The following is a 22,322-nucleotide window of genomic DNA, read 5'->3' as shown; positions in this document are numbered from 1 at the left end:
CTGAGCCTCACACCCTAAAGTTGAGTTTGGTCAGAAAAGCTCCGCAGGGCAGAGGGCCAGTGGCGCAATGGATAACGCGTCTGCCTACGGAGCAGAAGATTCTAGGTTCGACTCCTAGCTGGCTCGTAGTTTTCTCGTATGGGAAAGCGATGTTAAGGAATAGTTTTATACTTTCCTTTTTTGGGCTGAGGGTGGCGCCAGAGTCACGGCTTGTATTTATATAGTTAGTCAAATAATGATTGGAAAACCAGTCAGATTGTAAAAGGTCCACTCGATTTCGCTGACGGAAGCGCACCGTCTGAAGGTGACTTGAGTCACGAGAGGCATTGCTGAGCGGTGCGTTGTCCATAGAGCTGATTCGTCCAGATATAGGCCTATATGGACATCCAGTAGTCCAGGCTGGTTGTAAGGGTTATCATGGCCTCTACGGGTATTCCGCTAACTTTTAGGAGCAGGAGGTGCATAAGACTGTTCCCTGACCGGGAATCGAACCCGGGCCGCGGCGGTGAGAGCGCCGAATCCTAACCACTAGACCATCAGGGAGACATGTGACTATGTTGAATTTCAGGCATCAAACCAGCTGGCAGGACAGTATTTGTCTAGGCAGTCATGCATGGCTGAGCCTCACAGCCTAAACTTGAGTTTGGTCAGAAAAGCTCCGCAGGGCAGAGGGCCAGTGGCGCAATGGATAACGCGTCTGCCTACGGAGCAGAAGATTCTAGGTTCGACTCCTAGCTGGCTCGTAGTTTTCTCGTATGGGAAAGCGATGTTAAGGAATAGTTTTATACTTTCCTTTTTTGGGCTGAGGGCGGCGCCAGAGTCACGGCTTGTATTTATATAGTTAGTCACAGTATGATTGGAAAACCGAGTTCCGTCTCGATAGGTCGGTACTTCCGAGACGTCATTTCTATTTTTGATTGGGGGGGCCCTGCTCCGCCGTGGGAGGTGAACTAAAAAAAAACAAGCACTCCTTTTTCAATCTGACTGGTTTCCCAATCATACTGGCTAACCACTAGACCAGAAAAAATATCCACTCTGCGTAATCCATTGCGTAGCTGCGGCCATTTCAACGAAGCTTATTTTTGCAGGAAAGCAAGAGGAACGGAGATAAAGCGATTTTCCCTCAGTAAGTAAACAGGAAATAAATTAGCTTTTATTTTTGAAAATTACCTCAATTCCGGGTCAGACTTCATCAGGCAGTAAAAAAATCATTCATAGGATAGATCACAGCACTCTCTGGCGCAATCACTGAATCACTTGTGATGTCAGTTCAAACCACTTTGGTTTGGCATGGTGTAAGGAACATCATGTCCTTCAGGGGTGGCTAATTGGGTACTGGTCATTGGCACATGTGAAGATTTCCTCTGTATTTACCCTTCCTAACTATCAGGAGCAGGAGGTGTATAAGATTGTTCCGTGACCGGGAATCGAACCTGCAGCGGTGAGAGCGCCGAATCCTAACCACTAGACCATCAGGGAAGTATGAGAGTCATCAGCAGTAATTTCAGCCATGCAGGTCTGGTTTATAACCCTGGCAGGTTGGATCGGTGAGTCTCGACAACTGGATGTATATGCCTATATATGGGCATTTTGGTCGGATCTGTGGTTCTAGTCTACCCTATCCGGACAACTCAACAACGGGCACCACACTCCCTTAAGTCCTCGCCGAGTCTGAAGTCGCCCCATACAGCCCCTTCTGTCTACAGCCCTCCTCTGAGACACAGGCTGAGTAGAACATAATTGTACCATTTAATCATGAGCCTTAGTGAGGACCAATTATATGAAGATACGTTGAAAATGGGTGAAGTGCTCTTCGTTATATTGACCACTAAGGTTGTGGGAATAATATGTGTTTTCTATTTTAAAGAAGCCAATTTTATGTTTATTGTCTGTTTGTGTGTTTTTAAGGTAAGTAATTACATGTCATAAGGTGAGTATAACTAGGTAAGGATCTTAACTCTTTAGGTTAGCAGGTAAGTATAACGTTAGTCTTCAGGTTAGCAGGTAAGTAACGTAAAGGTAAGTACTCTAAATACTCAGGTTACCAGAAGTAAATGCTTCTATTATTTAAATACCCACCAATAAACTCCAGTGAGGTAAGTAGAATAACATAACATTTACTTACTACCTGATTCAAGTTATAATTACTTAGAAGAAAGAGAAAAGAAGTGTTAATTAATTTATTTTAGAAAGGGGCTGTGAATTAATTTAATTTACTTACTGGTGTACACCTGAAACACAAGAAATAAATCAAACAAAGGTTTTATACTACTTTATACAGTAGTAGTTGGGCAGGAGCGCTACATTGTGTTTCAATGGGTTTGTAAATGTGTTTAACAGTGCTGTAACACATCGCCATGGAAATATGCTTGCTGCAGCAAGGTGCCTTTTGATTGGTGATGTGTTGAAACGACCAGCTGCCGTGGGTGAGATTACAAGTTGGAACGCATGGGTATACTTGTGCTAAACCAATCTACAGTTAGCAGAAGTTGACCTTTCAGTCCACACAGGGACCATCATCACTGCATGAGTGGCCCATTTTGAGCAGTTACTTATCTAGGTCTTATCGGGGTGCACTCAATCAAGAAGACTTGAGTGTGTGTGTACAATTAAGAAGACTTACTTGAACACACCTGAACACATCTGTAATAGCCAACAGGTCAGCTGACCAGAGGGGAAACAATCACATGAGTAATACAAAAAACAGAATATACAGTAGACATACACAAGCTATACATCTGCAATATAATAATACAAATCATTGGCATGCACATCAGTCCAATCGCATCACATCAGTACATTTCCACATAGAACAGTACAGTGGAAAGGGGATCATACTGGTACAGAAAGTTTCAAAAAGCAGGCCTGTCTCACAAACAGACAGACCTATCTAATCTGTATGTCTGTCTTTTCACACAGTCCACCTACACAGATGGTGATTATCCATATACAAGCCATTTCCACATGGGATAGTTCAGTGCTTATTTTCAGAGTTGTAATAGGCCTATGTCAGATGTGAGCTTTCAGCCCAGAGGCCTGGCTGGCACTGTGTTGTTCTGTCAACAACACTCTCAGGGGCTCCGGGCTCTCTGGCAGAAAATAATTCACGGACAGTCTTTGATGTATGAACACAATATTCAGTAAACATGACTCTTGGCCACCCAACGACCGGTGTGCATTTACTTGTACATGTACTCGACTTGTGTACTGTTGGAGCCATTTAGTTTTTATTTAGCCAACAGGTGCCAGTACGCCAGTAAAGAAACAGACGCTTGCATGTACACACACACAGCGCAGATTGAAAGACTTTGTTTTGAATTATTTTTGTTTATTTGAAACCTTCATTTGTTTAAGTCCGGAGTTTTGTTTGCTTTGCCCCCCCCCCCCCCCCCCCCTCCTCTCTTTTGATTTGAAACTTTGACACAACATTTACAAACTCCTGCCATGAATCAAACTGCTTGTATTTCATCAAGACAATCGTCAATCAACATTGTTAAACAGTGAGTAAAACAAGACAGCCCAAGTCAAGTTTGAGCGTGTGAAAACCATATTACCTGGTGTACAATAGGTCGGCATATTGGCCCTACAAGTACATCGTTTGAGGATCTGTACTTTACTCGAGTATTTGTCTTTTCGGATATTGCACCTTTGTCTGCATTGCACTACATTTCTAGGCAGGGGAAAAGGTGTAGTTGAGTAATATTTGACCAGGAGTATTATATACTTGGACTCAAGGACTGGTGTTGAGTACTTTGATCTCCACTGTGGATGAACGCCATTTTCAGTAAACATGACTATTGACTACACAATGGGGCATTTTCTCTCTCTCTCTGTTATATTCACCCTTTACCTCTCTCTCTCTCTCTCTCTCTCTCTCTCTCTCTCTCTCTCTCTCTCTCTCTCTCTCTCTCTCTCTCTCTCTCTCTCTCTCTCTCTCTCTCTCTCTCTCTCTCTCTCTCTCTCTCTCTCTCTCTCTCTCTCTCTCTCTCTCTCTCTCTCTCTCTCTCTTGTAGTCCACCTCTGCATCATCACTGTCAGGTAGAAACCTTCTATCTCCATAATTCATTTTGAATGTTTTTTGGAGTGACGTTGTATGTCGCTCAAAAGCAGCACAAAGAGCAGACATACGTGTTTGTAGACGTGCTATTTTCACCTTTGGAAAGTCGTCACCGGTAATGAAAGGCCCAAAATAAGGTGACCAGGTTTGAAAGCGGACAAGTGTCTCTGTGATTCGAGGCTAAAGCAAGTGTGACATACAAGGTTTCCACCCGACAGTGCCAGCATGCTTGTTGCAGTGTGGTGGTACAAACTGCAGGGCCTTCTCTGGCTCCTGCCCTCCATCACTGTGTCTGTTCCTTTTTCTCTCTTTCATTGTAGTGACCCTGGAGGGGCTGTGTGTTCTGCTCAAATCCAATCCTCTCCCTTTTATCCCATTCAATTCGGGAACACATCTCCATCTGTGTCATTTTTAGATTTCTTTGGCTATTCAAAAATAGCAGATATACAAGCTCTTTGAATATATATATATGCTTTAAAGCAAACATGTTTAACTCCGATCTGTGCTTCTGGGGGGTCCCATCAACAAAATATGTTAAGATGGGGGTCTGTGGCCAAATACATATCATTTTGGGGGTCATTGACATAGAAAAGGTGGAGCACCACTGATATAGGAACATACTGTTAGGATTTAGAAAACATTTTTTAGATTTGTATTTGGCCGCGGACCCACATCTCAAAATGTATTGTTCCAGGGACCCCATCTCAAAATGTGTTGTTCCAGGGACCCCCAGACGCAAAGATTTGAGTTACAAACGTTCGCTCTAAAAATATATATATATCCAAAGATTTGCATACATTTTCAAGATTTTTCAAAAATAGCAGATCTACAAGCTCATAGCGTGGCACTCTCTGGCTGCGCCATGAGCTTGTAGATCTGTAATTTTTTTTATAGCCAAAGAAATCTAAATTGACACAGATGCGTTCCCGGATTGAATGGGTTAAAACCTGCTGTTCCATTTCAGGCCCATTTTGTCACACTGCAGTGCACACAATACATGCCCCTCCCCCCCACTCCATCCTCTCACACACACACACACACACGCACACAAACACACACACACGCACGCACGCGCACGAGCGCACACACGCACACGCACACGCTCACTCACTCACTCACTCACTCACACACGTTTGTATTAATATACTTGTGAGGACAGCAAAATTAAAGGACAGTATTGGAAACAACCAAAAAATTGCCGCAAAGTAGCCGGGAAAAGCAGCAGACGTTGTGAGCTTGTAGATCGGCTATTTGTTGGTGTGTGAAACCGGCACGCACCCAAGTATAAATATTAAGCCATAACTTCAACCTTAACCCCTAAACCTCTAAACCTCTAAATGTCTCATTGTAATCCTAATAAACCAGAATCTGTTACTAATTCTAAACTAATCTAAAAATATATATATTTTTTTTTAAATAAAATAATCAAGAAAACATTCTTAATCATAAAACAAGCACTTCTCAAATTCTATTACACATGGACACGTTTGGCCCTCACAAGTATAGGAATATAAGTACTGTAGACACGCACACGCACACACACACACACTCGCACACACCTTCGTCTCAACTGCCTTAGCAGAACCACACACAGCCTGTTGTAGCCCTGTGGACATCCATCAAAGCCTCACTGATTCTTCTCAGTCTAAACTCAAAACCAATCACATGTGTGCATACTGTGTGTGTGTGTGTGTGTGTGTGTGTGTGTGTGTGTGTGTGTGTGTGTGTGTGTGTGTGTGTGTGTGTGTGTGTGTGTGTGTGTGTGTGTGTGTGTGTGTGTGTGTGTGTGTGTGTGTGTGTGTGCGCGCGCGAGCGTGCGGGTGCTAGTATTACTATACTTGTAAGGGCCAAATGTCCCTACAAGTATAGTAGAATTTGAGAATTACATGTAGTACTTAGAGGATAACCTGGTCCTCAAATTGAAATTGTATTTTTTTTAAAAAGGCTTTACAATTATGAAAAGATTCAGGTTGGGGTTAGGGTTAGGTATTTAGAGGTTAGGTTTAGACGTTAGAGTTATAGTTATGCCTGATTGTAGTTGCAGGCCAGTGTCACACACCAAAAAATTGCAGATCTACAAGCTCGCAACGCATCACAGCGTGACGTGCTGTTGGGTTAGGGCTAGAAATTGCATTAATAAAATCAGGTTCCTAAAATACTGGTGTCCTCACGGGTATAGAAATACCAACCTGTTTGTGTGTGTGAGTGAGTGTGTGTTTGTGTGAGTGAGTGTGTGTTTGTGTGAGTGAGTGAGTGTGTGCGAGGGTGCCTAGTAGACAGAGAGAGAAGGACAGATACAATGTGTGTGCATTGATACAAAGCCATTTCATGCCTTTAAAGCCCATTTGAATTGGATTGCAGGAGGAGAATGGAGGCTCGCTCCACTTACACACCTTAATGAAAGCCAGGGAGGGAATCGCACTCAAGGAGTTCAGCAGCAAGAACACATTAAACAAAATGAAGGCTAAACACACTTTTATTTTGAATAGAATAAATACAATACAAAAAAAATACATTGAAGCATCACTGTCAGACTCAGTCCGTCACAGATGCGACGCGCCGTGACCTTGTGTGTAGCTGCTATTTGCGGCGTGACGCTGACAGAGCATAATTTAGGCATGTCCACCGTTTGCAATAAATCCTATAATAACATTATTCTGTCCTCAAGCTATAAAACACCAATAGAGGTCCCAGATGTCACCAACGCCTCTATGGCCTCTGTCCCCAATGTGTTGCCCCACACCCATGTCATAACATGCAGTGGTTCTCAACCTTTTTTGATTTCAGGGAACCCCAAGTTTATCATGCATTAGGCCACATACACCCATAACTCTAAGAGCGTACGAATGAAACCAAAGGTCCATTTGGTTCCATTTGTATGCTCTCCAGAGTTCCAGATCTTTAAGAGTCCACTTGGTTCCTACAATAACTATCAATCATTTAGCTGGGGACCCCCTTGGAACCCCCTCAAGGACACCTGGGGATCCCTTCCCGTGATCACTCGGAATGGACGCCTCCATCACTGTTGTTTGAGGAAGAGAGCGGCTCCGGTCTGGATCCACTGGCTGGGGTTAGAGCCGCAGGGCAGGGATACGTGTGTCACCACCCTGGTCCTCTCTGAGCTGGTGTACACCGGCAGCCAGATGCTCTCCTCTGCAACGCCGGAGTCAACGCTGGAGCTCTGGGAGAAAGACATGGAAACGCAACGTGCCAAGCGTACAGGAACACACACACACACGCACACATAGACACAAACACGCATGGATTTGAAAAAGGACCGTAGCAAGGACATTATGTGGCAGAAACATAATAAGTTTTGGACAGTCTAGCCCACCGATTACTGATGTCTTGACCCATATTTTGTTGTAGTGGTAATAATAATAAAAAAAAATCACACCCTGTGTGAAGTGGGCGGTGTCTTGCTAGCACATGTACAAAAGATAAATACATTTATTGAAACACTCTTTATGATGGACGAAACCATAACTTGAAAAAAACCAAATTTTGGTTTTTTTCAAGTTATGGTTCCTTATATAGGGCTATGCACATGTGTCATGTGACACTGGCCAATCACAGTCCTGAATAGACTGTGATTGGCCAATCACAGCGCAGGATAATTGTACAAATTTCCTGGGCCCAGATCACAGCGCAGGAAAATGTACATTTTTCCAAATCTCACTTATAGGGGCGGTTTCACCGCCCAAAAAATTAATAAATAAAAAGTAAATCTTTAAATCACATTGAAAAAATATATACATATAATGTTTTTTTTAATGAACACAACTTTTTGATAGATAAATATGATATATGAAAAGTAAATATAAAATATAAACTGAACTGTATTTTATTTAACCACTAAATAGCCGATCCACAAGCTCACAATGCAGGTTGTAGATTGGCGATCAGAAAAGTCATCAAAAAAGCAAATCAACCAAATCAACATATCGGTCAAGCTGTAAATTATTTACATACAATGGCTGAAAGGAAACCTGAACAAATGCCATTCCCAAATGGATTTATCCCACGAAAAAAATAAATAACGCGACATAAAGTCAGTTGCGTACCTGTGCGACCCAGGCCATGTAGCAAGGTGGAACGGCCGACACACTAGGTGAGTCGTGCTGGTTCTCAGACAGACGGACCCCGTCAAAACTACACCCCTCCAACTGAAGACCCCCAACCTAGAGGATGATAAGACAGGAACATCAGAAAAAAGATTGGAGGATACAAGGAAGAGGAGTGGGTTGAGGAGTGCAGGCAAAGATGAGGCCCCCAGAAATCCCTGATTCAGTGATCGTGGAATTTTTACGCCATGGCTCTGTAAGAGGGTCAGTCTGTGTGTGCGTGTGTGGAGCTAATCTTGCAAACCACGACCGACCAGCTCCAAATTCCTTGTGCACACTGCCATTAGGCCACAGAATTTCTCTAACTGGGGAATTCCTTTTCACATATGTTTATACTTTTTTTAAATGCATTTGGAGTCATATGTCATTGATATGTCATAGATGACTGACGTTATGTGGACTGATCACATGAAGTCCGAGATCCACATTGGAGCCACACTGTTTCTGTGTGGATCCCGAGATCCACATGATTAGATTGTTGGCAGAAGGTTCTGCATTAGAGACACAACGGAATCATGGAGTGCTTGTTGACGTTTTATACTTAACCAGTGGTGTGTTCTAGATTTTTTTGGAGGGTATACTATAACTATTCCCCCCCTAGTTCCTCCCACACGCACGGCACGCACACGCGTATAATTAATTAATGTACATTTTTAAAAATCGGCGTTTCGGCCCCGCACAAACACGGCCAGGCCCACTCATGCCCAGTTTCACAGTAACACTAAGACTGAGTACACTTACAATATGCTTTGTACTGATTTTCTATTGTTTCTAATGTTAATCACCCTGTAACTCAACCACTTCGGAGCTGCTTTTAGCCTTAGATGCATTTTTTTTTTTTTTATTACCATAGAAGTGCAAGGATTGTTATAAATAAATGCTGGTTAGGCTTATCAGATATAATAGCAGTGTTAACAGCGAGCATTCCTGTATCTATTACAGAATAGTATTAACTTGGCATTGAAGACACAAACTGTATTGAAGATTAAAGATTTTGCTGTGCTAACGCACAATTTGAATACTAATGAAGTACTCAATTCAGTGACCTAAGTTCAATGAAGTGAATGGCAGGTCGTTGAAATGTGTGAATTCCTTTGCCAGTAGCCATGAATTAACACCTCAAGAACAACAGCCACACACATGATAGAGTTAGACTAGTCAGACGGTCAGACCACATTCTTGCTGTTTGTATTGCTGCCCCCCCCAGCCACTCCTGGGTGCATCGTATCAGATGCGTATCAACGTATCAGATACGCCGTTTCGAACTGTTTTTGGATGTATACGGTGGCGACAAAAAAAATCTGCAGGCCATACGGCGTATACAGCGTACCACGGTAGAACACACCACTGTAACTTAATATCACCTAGTATTTCAAAAAAGTGAACCACAGACCGAGTGTAAACAGTGGGAGTACATTGGACAAACATAAACATTTCTTATTAAAAAATATAAATGTTGCATGCATGCACTAAGTAGGGACGCCCGGCCGGGTGTCCCTTATTTGAATTTCAGGACTGGCTCCGTTAACACAAGGTCCTTTCCCCCCCTGAGCGCCGTCTGATAGACATCCATTAAAGTATACGTACAAACAACGATTCAGTTACATTGTTTCGGCTAAAGCTGCCTTGGATGATGTTGGGGGTAAAAAATACCTTTTGTTAGCAAAGTGGGCTAAGTTACTGCAGGACATAATCCATGCATGAAAATACATTATTATTCTCAGCACCTATGTCAAAACTGAGCAAACTAAGAAGCCATTACGTGCTGATAAACACAGCCACAGTCACTTAGCAACTGCAGTGGTGGCAGTACAATGTTGTATCATAATACTGGAATAACACAATGACAAGGACCACTTCACCCATTTTCAACCTATCTTCATATAACTGGTCCTCACTAAGGCTAAATATAACATGGTACCATTTCTGTATTTCACTGTATTTATTATTACTATAACTTTTAATTAATGCAAGAACAATGGCTTCATGTTAACTTTCCAGGAAGAGAAAGGCTGTAGTTTCTATTAGCTTGGAATCCCTGTTCATGATGCCACTGGTAGGCAGGTTTCTGAACTGTCCACAGCACACTAATGAGACACAGAGGCCCTCATTTATCAACGCGGTGCAGCCCAAATAATGGGCGTACGGCGAGATCACCGCACCTTTCGGCATTTATCAATATATCCTGACATGGGCTTCATCCTACCGTAAGCTGAAATCTCACGTCTGGTCGAGACCAGTTGTTGACGTTGGCTGCGCCCGTTTATTCCATTCTAGACCTGCGGAGCAGCATTGTCTGACTGTCTAACAGGCATCTGGACACATAATCCACTCCTAAATGTATATCTACACTAATAATCCCTGTGAAAATATAACATTTTATAAAGTAATTTAAACAAACTGCTTTAACAGTCATTCAGTTGCATTGGCTATGTTAAAATAGCAGATCTAAGCTCAAAAACGGGTCGCATCGCGACGCGTTGTGAGCTTGTAGATCTGCTATTTTCAAAATATACAGCGCTTCTGCGAGCGCATTTTCGGGACTCCCGACGATCTTTTCATGGACAGTGAGGTGTACAAACTTACCAGTAGCTTGTCCTATGTTATGGAGTTATGTCATAGAGAGTTTTGAAGACTACAACCTGGCTGGGTTAACGATATAAACCCGACGCTCCAATCTCTTATTAACGTGGCGGAATCACTGCCGCCGAATCACTGCCGCCCGTCCGAGTCTCACGGGGAATATCCTACATGACTGCTTGTGCACTGCTCGGTATGGGTTAAATAAATTAATATACAAACGTATTCCATTCATGGCGATGTGATTGGTATCATAATATGTCATTCATGTAGGCTACAAGCCTACGTGACAAAGATTGTACCGCTACGGATTACATGAAAGACACAGTTGGGCGTGTGTGTGCGTGTGTGTGTGTGTGTGTGTGTGAGTGAGAGAGAGAGAGGCGTGTGCGTGTGCGTGTGTGTGTGTGTGTGTGTGTGTGTGTGTGTGTGTGTGTGTGTGTGTGTGACTTGACAGGCAGCGAGGCGAGGCGATCGGGGGAAACTCTTTCTTATTGGCTTTTGATGTCTTTGGTCGTATTCTGGTTCTTCTTCATGTCGTAAAATCGGGGCGTTTTGAGAATATTTAAGGGCGTGTTATTTAAATGACGCTCATTTTCAAACGTGAGATTTATCAAAGCTCCGACCTGATGTACGCCAGGATTGGCTGTGTAGGATTCGTTGATAAATTTGACTTCGACGTTGGTGTACGGCCGAATATATGGAAAAATATAAGCCGGTTTATACGCTGCGTTGATAAATGAGGGCCAGAGTGAGTAGACAGAAGTGGTGGCATCTTATAATTAGCATTAGTGAAGACCAATTACAGTATATGAAGATACAGTTGAAAATGGGTGAAGTACTCCTTTCAGAACGTGATAGCGTCTGTACAGTGTGTAATCTGTAAACTGTAGAATTCAGGTTAAGACATTGAACACTTAAACACAATACACTATAGTTGACCGGTGTACCCAGGGCTCAATACTTGGTCCACTCCTTTTTTCCATCTACACCAAATCTCTGCACTGAAAATAGCCGATCTTCAAGCTCACAATGCGTCTGAGCTTGTAGATCAGATTTTTTCGCGGAATGTTCGCCACCAAAATAGGGATGTTAGTGTAATAAAAATAGCATTTATTTTTTAGAATGACTTTTGCTATTGCACAGCGTGCTATGCATACGTGCATTCGTTCATGCTTGTGTGTGTGTGTGTGTGTGTGTGTGTGTGTGTGTGTGTGTGTGTGTGTGTGTGTGTGTGTGTGTGTGTGTGTGTGTGTGTGTGTGTGTGTGTGTGTGTGTGTGTGTGTGTGTGTGTGTGTGTGAACGAAAGCGGGAAGAGAAGTACATTACCATCATAATGTCATCATTCACACATCATCATCTCTAGACTGATGACTAGTAACCAAACCCTTCTCATCACCTCATTGTGTGTGTGTGTGTGTGTGTGTGTGTGTGTGTATGTGTGTGTGTGTGTGTGTGTGTGTGTGTGTGTGTGTGTGTGTGTGTGTGTTGAAATTAAGTGTGATGTTAGAGCAGTGACTCAGGAATTTTCCAAAGAAGACCAGACAGTAAAGGGAACCCATGGTGTCACACACACACACACACACACACACATGCACGCACGCACACGCAAATTGTGTGTGTGTGTGTGTGAGCTCATTGCTTTCAGATTACTCCCTGTAGCTTCAACCCGCACCCACCCTACACAGTAAAATCATCAGTGTTGATTTAACTTCAAGAGTGTACAAGTGTAACCAAATAGACCCCCATTTGGTTACACTCTCAGAGTCAAATAAACGCTGATGATTTTCCAGTGTAAACCTCTGCCTCCCTCTTGTTCCCATTAATGGCTCCTGTCCTCTGTCTGTGCATTCTGACCTTTTAATGGAAAAATGGCTCATGCAAGGTCCTTTTATTGGCAAAAGTATTGAAGTGATATGGCCAATGAATCGTATTGCCCCCCCTGTTGTGTGTGTGTGTGTGTGTGTGTGTGTGTGTGTGTGTGTGTGTGTGTGTGTGTGTGTGTGTGTGTGTGTGTGTGTGTGTGTGTGTGTGTGTGTGTGTGTGTGTGTGTGTGTGTGTGTGTGTGTGTGTGTGTGTGTGTGTGTGTGTGTACCTTGACTTGAAGCTTGGCGTGTGTTATTGGATTCTTCCAGGACGTCACAAACTTCAGACTGTCCATTGAACAGCCCATAGACCTGCAGATCATACACACTTTACAATAACTACGCTTTGTCAATTCAGTTAATCATCATCATACAATTAAAGGTAGGGTAAATGATATATTTTGGTAAAAAAAAGAATTATAAAAAAAAGGTTAAAGCACTCTATTCTGATAGTAATCATCACTGTAGAGTGTTTTTTCAGTAACAGGGGTCTTCCTGTCTCTCCAGCTCTTTAAAGGACAACTACGTTTTTAAAATCAGCCTAATGGTGGCGCTGTAACAGGCAGATTCACGTTGTGGCCTATACAGTTCAAGAGTTATAGGCCAAAACGTGAATCTGACTGTTACAGCGCCACCATGTGGCTGATTTAAAAAATGTAGGGTGGCATTTCTTCCTTAGCCTAGTGGGGATGTGCGTAGAAAGTTTCACGGAAATCGGAGGCTGCGTTCATGACTATTTACCAATGGACCGAATGCCCCCGCCCCCCAGTTAAAAATCACTCAAATCACAAAAAAATAACGATAAAAAGCAATACATGATTTTTTTAACACAAAATTTTAATTATTGTCATTACAAACTAATAAAATAGTTTGCTCATTTTCCGAATCGGATCAGAACCGCTGATCCGACCGATCCGCCCATATGCCCATATATAGGCATATATGGAGATCCGGTTGTCCAGAACCACAGACAGATACAGAGCATAGGTGCCTGGCTCAGAGGGCAATTTACCCCATAAACCAGTAAATTAAAGCCCTCTCTATTATTTTTAACTCTATGCCTAGACTCCATATTTGGGCATGGCTGACAATATGTACAGAAATCTCCATATATGGGCATAAAAAGGACACATAAACATTTAGAGGAAGAAAGGGGATGTAGCTCAGTGGTAGAGCGCATGCTTTGCATGTATGAGGCCCCGGGTTCAATCCCCGGCATCTCCACATGTTTTAGAAATTCCTTATTAAAAGTTAGTAGCCTACATAATGAAAACGATTTTATGAAAAAAGACACCATGATTACATTATTATTATGCATATTAAACATTTTTTACATTATTATTACACTATCCATGCAAAATTTCACATTCTTAGCCCATCATCCTCAGTAAATTGTCTACAACATGAATAAAATGATAAAAGTGAGTTTTAAATGACAAGCCATTATAATTTACAGACCCCTTCAACAACAGCTTCTCTCATGAATACGTACTGCTATGGGCAGACGATTGAAAACAAAAACACTGCCCCGAGTGAGGCTCGAACTCACGACCTTCAGATTATGAGACTGACGCGCTGCCTACTGCGCCATCGAGGCCTGAGAGCATGTGCTGTGCCTGTGACTTTAAGAGCTGCAAACGGGGGCTCCATTACACTGAGGCGTTAAGAGCCTCGGACGGAGGGGAGAGGAGCGGAGTGAAGAATATGGCTCTTTTTACCAGTGGTGGATAGTAACTAAGTACATCTACTCATGTACATGACCAATTAGCTCTTAATAGGTCATAAATTAATGACAGTAGCATTTGCTTGTTAAAAAGTTAGTAGCCTACATCAGAAAAAAATGATTAACTACTATATTAGTTAGTTAGTTATTTAAGTATAATTACATCATTATTTTATTATTACTACGCTATTACATTGTTATTACATAATTATTATACTGTTATTACATAAGGTGAACGTTTGATGACAAAAGACTGGCTGCCCCGTGTGAGGCTCGAACTCACGACCTTCAGATTATGAGACTGACGCGCTGCCTACTGCGCCAACGAGGCCGCATGGGTGCAGCAGTTGCACTTTTGGCTTTAAAAGCAGACGGGGGAGGGGATTGTTTGCACTGCAGCTTTAAGAGCCACAGATACGGGGGAGGGGAATGCAGAATGTGTCTCAGTTTACACTGCAACGGGGGTGGGGACACTCTTTCACTAACGGCAGCCTCTCGGATGTGGCTCAACTGTGGCTTAACAACTGCCAGTATCTCACCACAACATACAAAACAAACATCCGCTTCTCCTCAGTTAAGTGTCAAAAACTGACATAACTCCTACTTTATTGATAAGTAGCAGACAGCAGCCCACTGCTAAAATGAAAATGAAAGTCACAATGTTTGTAAAAGCCTGAAGGTAGTGTGTATTGTACAGCACAGACAGACACATATTACAGGAGGGGAATTAGCTCAAATGGTAGAGCGCTCGCTTAGCATGCGAGAAGTAGCGGGATCGATGCCCGCATTCTCCAAATGTTTTTTGGGGGGAGGGCTGCAGTAGCTGAATGAGTTGAGAGGTCTGGTCATCAGAACGTCCCACAGTTCAACCTGTCTACGTGTCAAAAGTGACCCGGAGAAAGGCGCTAACTGCTCTCTGGGAGCTGTATTAATAGCACCCACCAGTGGCAGTCTGAAGGGGGGAACAATGGGGGCTTTTGCCCCTGCTGAAGGGATAGCCCAGCTCTGATCTCAGCTCACTGAGGAAAGACTGCGTTTCTGCCTTACAGACAGAGCACATGGGGAATTAGCTCAAATGGTAGAGCGCTCGCTTAGCATGCGAGAAGTAGCGGGATCGATGCCCGCATTCTCCAAGCATTTTTTGGGGTGAGAGGGCTGCAGTAGCTGAATGGGTGGAGAAGCCGTCTGGTCATCAGAACAACAAAGTTCACCCAGTCTACGTGTCTAAAAGCGTCCCTGAGCGAGACACGTAACCCTTAACTGCTCCCTGGGTGCTGTAATAATAGCCCCCACCAGTGGAAGTTTTAAAGGGGGAGGGAGGAAGGGGGGCCATTCACCCCCTGTAAATGGCCGGCCCAGCAGTGATCTGACCTCACTCCAGCACAGAGAGAGTACAAGGGGAATTAGCTCAAATGGTAGAGCGCTCGCTTAGCATGCGAGAAGTAGCGGGATCGATGCCCGCATTCTCCAAAGAGGTTTTTTGCCACTCCTGAATGCTCTGATATCAGCTTTTGTTTAGTTTAGTTCTCTCTCTCTCTCTCTCTCTCTCTCTCTCTCTCTCTCTCTCTTAATATTAGACTTAAAACTTAACTTTTTTAGATAGACCGGCCTAGACTCCATATTTTGGCATGCCTGACACGGAACTCATTATTACTCATTACACACTATTACACTGTTATCGTATTATTAATATTATTACACTATTGTCACATTAGGTGAGAACGTACTGAGAACCAAAAGAAAACGAGGCTGCATGGGGGACATCTGCTGAGAGGTAGCCGGATTGATGCCCACATTCTCCAAGGAGCTTTTCGTTGGGTATTGCGAGAGAACAAATGTACTGTGAGTGTACGAATGTAACCAAATGGACCGATCAATTATGATGGGTCCCGTCCTCCCTTTTTTGGGGGGAAGGGCTGCAGAAGCTGGATCGGTGGAGAGGCTGTCTGGTAATCAGAAGGTCCCAAGTTCACCCAGTCTACATATCAAAGTGTCCCAACAGTGGAAAATTTAAAGGGTGGGCAGGGGGGGTCATTCGACCAGCCCAGCTGTGAAATCAGCTCTCTACAGCAGAGAGTAGCACAAGGGGAATTAGCTCAAATGGTAGAGCGCTCGCTTAGCATGCGAGAAGTAGCGGGATCGATGCCCGCATTCTCCAAGGATCTTTTCATGTTTTTTTTTGCCAGCCCTGAATGCTCTGATATCAGCTTTTGTTTTGTTTAGCTCTCCCTCTCCCTCTCCCTCTCCCTCTCTCTCTCTCTCTCTCTCTCTCTCTCTCTCTCTCTCTCTCTCTCCACAACCACTAGATTTATTTTTATTTATTTTTTTACTTTCATATTGTAATTATGTAATGTATCTCCTATCCAACAACTAGCGTTATTATTTTAGTATGCAATAAAAAATGACAATGATTTTATAATGGGGGTGTTTGGGGGGGGGGCACCCCAAAAAATCTTGCTTAGGGCCACGAAAATCCTAGGGGCCTGTGCGAGAGAACAAATGTACTGTGAGTGTACGAATGTAACCAAATGAACCTATCAATTATGATGGGTCCCGTCCTCCCTTTTTGGGGGGGAAGGGCTGCAGAAGCTGGATCGGTGGAGAGGCTGTCTGGTAATCAGAAGGTCCCAAGTTCACCCAGTCTACATATCAAAGTGTCCCAACAGTGGAAAATTTAAAGGGTGGGCAGGGGGGGTCATTCGACCAGCCCAGCTGTGAAATCAGCTGTCTACAGCACAGAGTAGCATAAGGGGAATTAGCTCAAATGGTAGAGCGCTCGCTTAGCATGCGAGAAGTAGCGGGATCGATGCCCGCATTCTCCAAAGAACTTTTCATGGGGTTTTTGCCACCCCTGAATGTTCATCTCAGTTGTTTTGTTCAAGTTTATTTTTTAACTTTATATTAGACCTAATATTTTTTAGATAGACTGACCTAGACCCAATGTTTAGGCGTGCCTGACACATAACCCCATATATGGGCACAGACATTCAGATACAGAAATCTTCATACATGGGCATAAAAGGGACAAAGACAGTCAATTTACAATTTAAGCATTTAGCAGATGCTCTTAATCCAGCATGATTTACAGTAATCAAGGTAATGCATCAAATGCATAGACATAATGGAGGATCATAGGTAAACTAAGAACCTATAATCAGTCTAAACAGCATAATATTAAAAAGTCTATAATATGTATTTAAAACAATACACACTAAAGGATGCCAGGTCTACAATGAACCTGGGATCTGTCTACATAACATGCTATCTAAGTTACATTTTAGCCTTTGCATAAACCTGCAAGGTTGTCAAAGCTAGGGCAAGTGCTATGGGCTAAGGTGGAGTGTGAAGAGGTGAGTCAGACAGTTCAAAGGAGGGGATGTAGCTCAGTGGTAGAGCGCATGCTTTGCATGTATGAGGCCCCGGGTTCAATCCCCGGCATCTCCACATGTTTTATCTATTCTATGTCTTGTTGTTGACTGTTATATTTCACCTTATTAGCCCTTAAAAGGTCATGAGTGAATTTCAGTAGCACTTATTAGGAGTTAGTAGCCTATTACTACATTATTATTGTATCATTACTACACTAGTACAATATTATTACATTGTTCTTACACTGCTATTACATTATTATTACACTAAACAAAAAACCTCTGCCCCCTGTGAGGCTCGAACTCACGACCTTCAGATTATGAGACTGACGCGCTGCCTACTGCGCTAAGGAGGCTGCATGGAAATCACTTAGAGGAGGTAGTGGGATCGATTCCCACATTCTCCAAACAGAGGGCTGCAGTAGCTGAGTGGGTGGAAAGGCTGTCTGGTAATCAGAAGGTCCAAAGTTCTCCCAGTCTACGTGTCAAAGTGTCCCTGAGCAAGACGCTTAACCCCTAACTGCTCCCCCGGTGCTCTATTGATAGCCCACACCAGTAGATGTTTTAAAGGTGTGGGGGGGGAGCAGCTATGATCTCAGCTTGCTGACTGTGTTCTGCAGCATAGACAGCACACAAGGGGAATTAGCTCAAATGGTAGAGCGCTCGCTTAGCATGCGAGAAGTAGCGGGATCGATGCCCGCATTCTCCAAGGACCTTTTGGGGCAGGCTACTGCCAACCCTGAATGTCCAGCTCTTGTTATTTTCAATGTGATCTTAATATTAAAAGTAATATGTTGTAGATAAGCCGGTCTGTCTAAAAAGTTCTGTGTCAGGCATGCCCAAATATCATTTGGACGTGTCTAACACTGAACTCCATAAATGGGCATAGAAAGACGGATACTGAAATCTCCATGTATAGGTATAAATCGGACACATAGACAGGTTAGGACAGGAAGGGGATGTAGCTCAGTGGTAGAGCGCATGCTTTGCATGTATGAGGCCCCGGGTTCAATCCCCGGCATCTCCATGTATTATTTATTCTACATCTTGTTGATTAATTGAGCACAATGGAAACAATCTCTCAAGGGATATTGTGTTACCTGTACTACCGTACTGTTAACAAACATTTTAATAAAGTATTCAATCAATCAGGGTACTCTGACACCGGGCACTGGTCTATCTTTAAAAATCACACCCAGCGTGAAGTGAGTGGTGCCTTTGATGCGTTAAGCAGTTACAACCTGTCTAAGTGCACCTAGGAAGTTTGGGAAGTTTAGCATGCTGGGAACTGGACTTATGGCTGTTTAAAGCCCAGCCAATAGGAACACAGAGGGGCGGGCTTAAGCAATTACATCCTGTCCCTATTGGCTGTCTAAGTGTACCTAGCAAGTTTCAGAAGTTTACCATGCTGGGAACTGAAGTTATGGCTGTTTAAAGCCCAGCCAATAGAAACACAGAGGGGGCGGGGCTTAAGCAAATACGGCCTGTCACCATTGGCTGTCTAAGTGTACCTAGCAAGTTTTGGAAGTTTACCATGGTGGGAACTGGAGTTATGGCTGTTTAAAGCCCAGCGAATAAGAACACAGAGGGGGCGGGCTTAAGCAATTACAGCCTGTCCCTATTGGCTGTTTAAATGCACCGAGCTAGTTTCGGAAGTTTACCATGCTGGGAAAGTGGTTTTATGACTGTTTAAAGCCCAGCCAATAGGAGCACAGAGGGGGCGGAGCAATGGTGCGCCTGTGGCACCCAGCTGGCCCTGGCGGGACCCAACGGGCCAGGTCGTCACGTATTTGGTCGGGCTTTGGGTCGGGCTAAATAAAACTTGTTTTCCAAAATCCAAATAAATGTATATATTAATTAATTTGTAGCGTATTGTGTTCACAATAAGCAACTTGTCATATTAGTCAGATCCGGAAGAGTATATGAAAGCCATTTAAAATGTTTATACTATTGGAATCTTACATACCTGCTCCAAAATAATTAATTACATCATTCCAGTGCGCAGCGCAAAAGTAGGTCAAATCAATTAGGCTGTCACTCCAGCCGCAGTCAGAGCCAGTCTGAACAAAGCTGACCAGCTCCCCTTAAAGTTACCAAACCATAACATGACATATAGAATGGATCTTCAGACAAACAATTGTGATTGAAAACGTAGGCCTATGCTTTCCTCATGTCTTCCTCACCTCAAAGTAAACGTTGGATTATTTCTTCAAATCGACCGCAGCAATTAATCTTGTTTAGAAAAATGACAGGTTTCGGGCTGGGCTGGGCCCAATTTGTCAATTATGTATCGGGCTTTGGGTCAGGCTGGGCTGACGTTCTGTCGGGCTGGGTTGAGCCGGGCTCAAATATTTAGGCCCGATTAAAGCTCTAAACTGGTTGCATCTTTGTGTTGCAATTAGCTGCAGCTGTTGAGGGCGTGCTCAGACATACAGATGGACGGATGGACGGACGGACATACACACACACTCGGTCAAATGTAGGAGTGGTTGGCACCACAAAGAAATATATCATTATTCATGAATGTTATATTTCACATTATTAGCTCTCTCTTATGACATAAAAAAGGGGTAATCAGGCTAATATAATTAGCTAATATTTTGATGACATAACATTGGGAATGGCTTAAGCCAATATAAAGCACATAACGTTTTGCCCTGTCTATAAAAATCTGATCTATTTATTGGCTGAAATTAATAGTTTGTTTAGAAACACAATGCGGAAGTCCCGCAGTGCGTGTATTATAATATCCATGACCATTTCTCCACGGTCAGCATGAGCCTCTGTGTCCCCGCTCTGACATGCCTTGAACCCGGACAGAATTCATGCTCACTCCCTCCCCCGCACATCCAGTGTTAAAACCACGATTTGTATCATTTCAATAAATAAACAAATGCCAATCAATCTGTGATACGTCCAGCCCTGTTTTCAGAGAGATCCCGTGCAGTATCAAATACGATATTTTCGGTCATAGCACCTTTAAAAGGTTATGAATAAATTATAGTAGCAATTGCTTATTAAAAGTTAGTAGCCCATCATTACATTATTATAGTTACACTATCATTAAATTATCATTTTATTATTACTACACTTTTACACGGTTATAACCGTATAATATAATTATTATTACACTGTTATAACCGGTGAACATTTGAGAACAAAACACATGCTGCCCCCTGTGAGGCTCGAACTCACGACCTTCAGATTATGAGACTGACGCGCTGCCTACTGCGCTAAGGAGGCTGCTGAGGAGCCATGATGAGGAGGTAGTCTGATCAATTCCCGCAGTATCTAAACATTTTTGCGGGGAGGGCTGCAGTAGCTGAGTGAGTGGAAAGGCCGGTCTGGTAATCAGAAGGTCCAAAGTTCTCCCAGGCTACGTGTCAAAGTGTCCCTGAGCAAGACGCTTAACCCCTAACTGCTCCCCATGTGCTCTATTAATAGCCCCCTCAGCTTGCTGAGGGAAGTGTGTGTTCTGGTGCAGAGTCACAGCACAAGGGGAATTAGCTCAAATGGTAGAGCGCTCGCTTAGCATGCGAGAAGTAGCGGGATCGATGCCCGCATTCTCCAAGGAGCTTTTGGGGCAGGCTACTGCCAACCCTGAATGTCCAGCTCTTGTTTTTTTTGTTTTTTTTTTGTCATTGTTATCTTAATATTAAAAGTAATATGTTGTAGATAAGCCGGCCTGTCTAAAAAGTGATGTGTCAGGCATGCCCAAATATTATTTGGATATGCCTAACACTGAACTCCATATATGGGCATAGAAAGACGGATACATAAATCTCCATATATCGGGATAAAACCGACACATAGACAGTTTAGGAATGAAGGGGATGTAGCTCAGTGGTAGAGCGCATGCTTTGCATGTATGAGGCCCCGGGTTCAATCCCCGGCATCTCCATGGCTTATCTATTCTACATCTTGTTGATTAATTGAGCACAATGGAAACAAGCTCCCGAGGTTTGTGTTAACTGTACTACCGTACTGTTAACAAACATTTTAATGAAGTATTCAATTAATCAGTACAATGGGTACTCTGACACTGGGCACTGGTCTATCTTAAAAAACATATCATTGATATATATATATATCAATGATCATATATACTATAAATAATATAAATAAATATAATCATGAATGTTATATTACACATTATTAGCTCTTAATAGGTCATGATGAATAAATGATAGTAGCAATTGCGTATTAAACATGCCTATTATTACATTACTATACTGTTACGCTATCATTAAATGATCATTTTATTATTACTACACTATTACACTGTTATTACATTATTATTACACTGTTATAACCGGTGAACATTTGAGAACAAAAGACCTGCTGCGCCAACAAGGCTGCATGGGAGAAATTAAAGGGAGGTAGCGACGCCCGTATTCTCCATTTGTACACTCACAGAGTTACAGATGAACTAAATGAACAGTGCATATTTGAGTGTGTGTAGACGTGTGGGAGGAATGTGTGTTACCTGGCGGTCTCCTGTCTGAGAGCGTTGAGGAACGTGTCAGGATGGAAGAGGTCTGATAGGTCCAGAGTGTCTGACAGCAGGGCCTTCCTCTCTGCACGCTCCACCCAGCTCTAGATATA

At 43.0% G+C, this 22,322-nt stretch overlaps 1 protein-coding gene across 1 annotated transcript in view; it reads right to left on the bottom strand.

Moving 5' to 3' along the window:
• Positions 1-6,515: 6,515 nt before the first annotated feature.
• Positions 6,516-22,322, bottom strand: part of LOC308085997 (cytoplasmic dynein 2 heavy chain 1-like) — a gene marked incomplete at its 5' end in the record, with an annotated part of 118,415 nt that continues 102,608 nt past the window's right edge. Inside the window, 4 exons of the mRNA XM_080429314.1 lie at positions 6,516-7,238; positions 8,122-8,238; positions 12,857-12,938; positions 22,204-22,313. Of these exons, the coding sequence (XP_080285440.1) occupies positions 7,077-7,238; positions 8,122-8,238; positions 12,857-12,938; positions 22,204-22,313 (471 nt within the window). The 3' untranslated portion in view covers positions 6,516-7,076. The remainder of the gene's footprint in view (positions 7,239-8,121; positions 8,239-12,856; positions 12,939-22,203; positions 22,314-22,322) is intronic.

The sequence above is a fragment of the Gymnoscopelus braueri genome (genome assembly GCF_963280865.1).
Source record: "Gymnoscopelus braueri genome assembly, chromosome: 5".
NCBI classification, from domain to species: domain Eukaryota; kingdom Metazoa; phylum Chordata; class Actinopteri; order Myctophiformes; family Myctophidae; genus Gymnoscopelus; species Gymnoscopelus braueri.
This window is presented reverse-complemented; position numbering and strand designations above follow the sequence as displayed.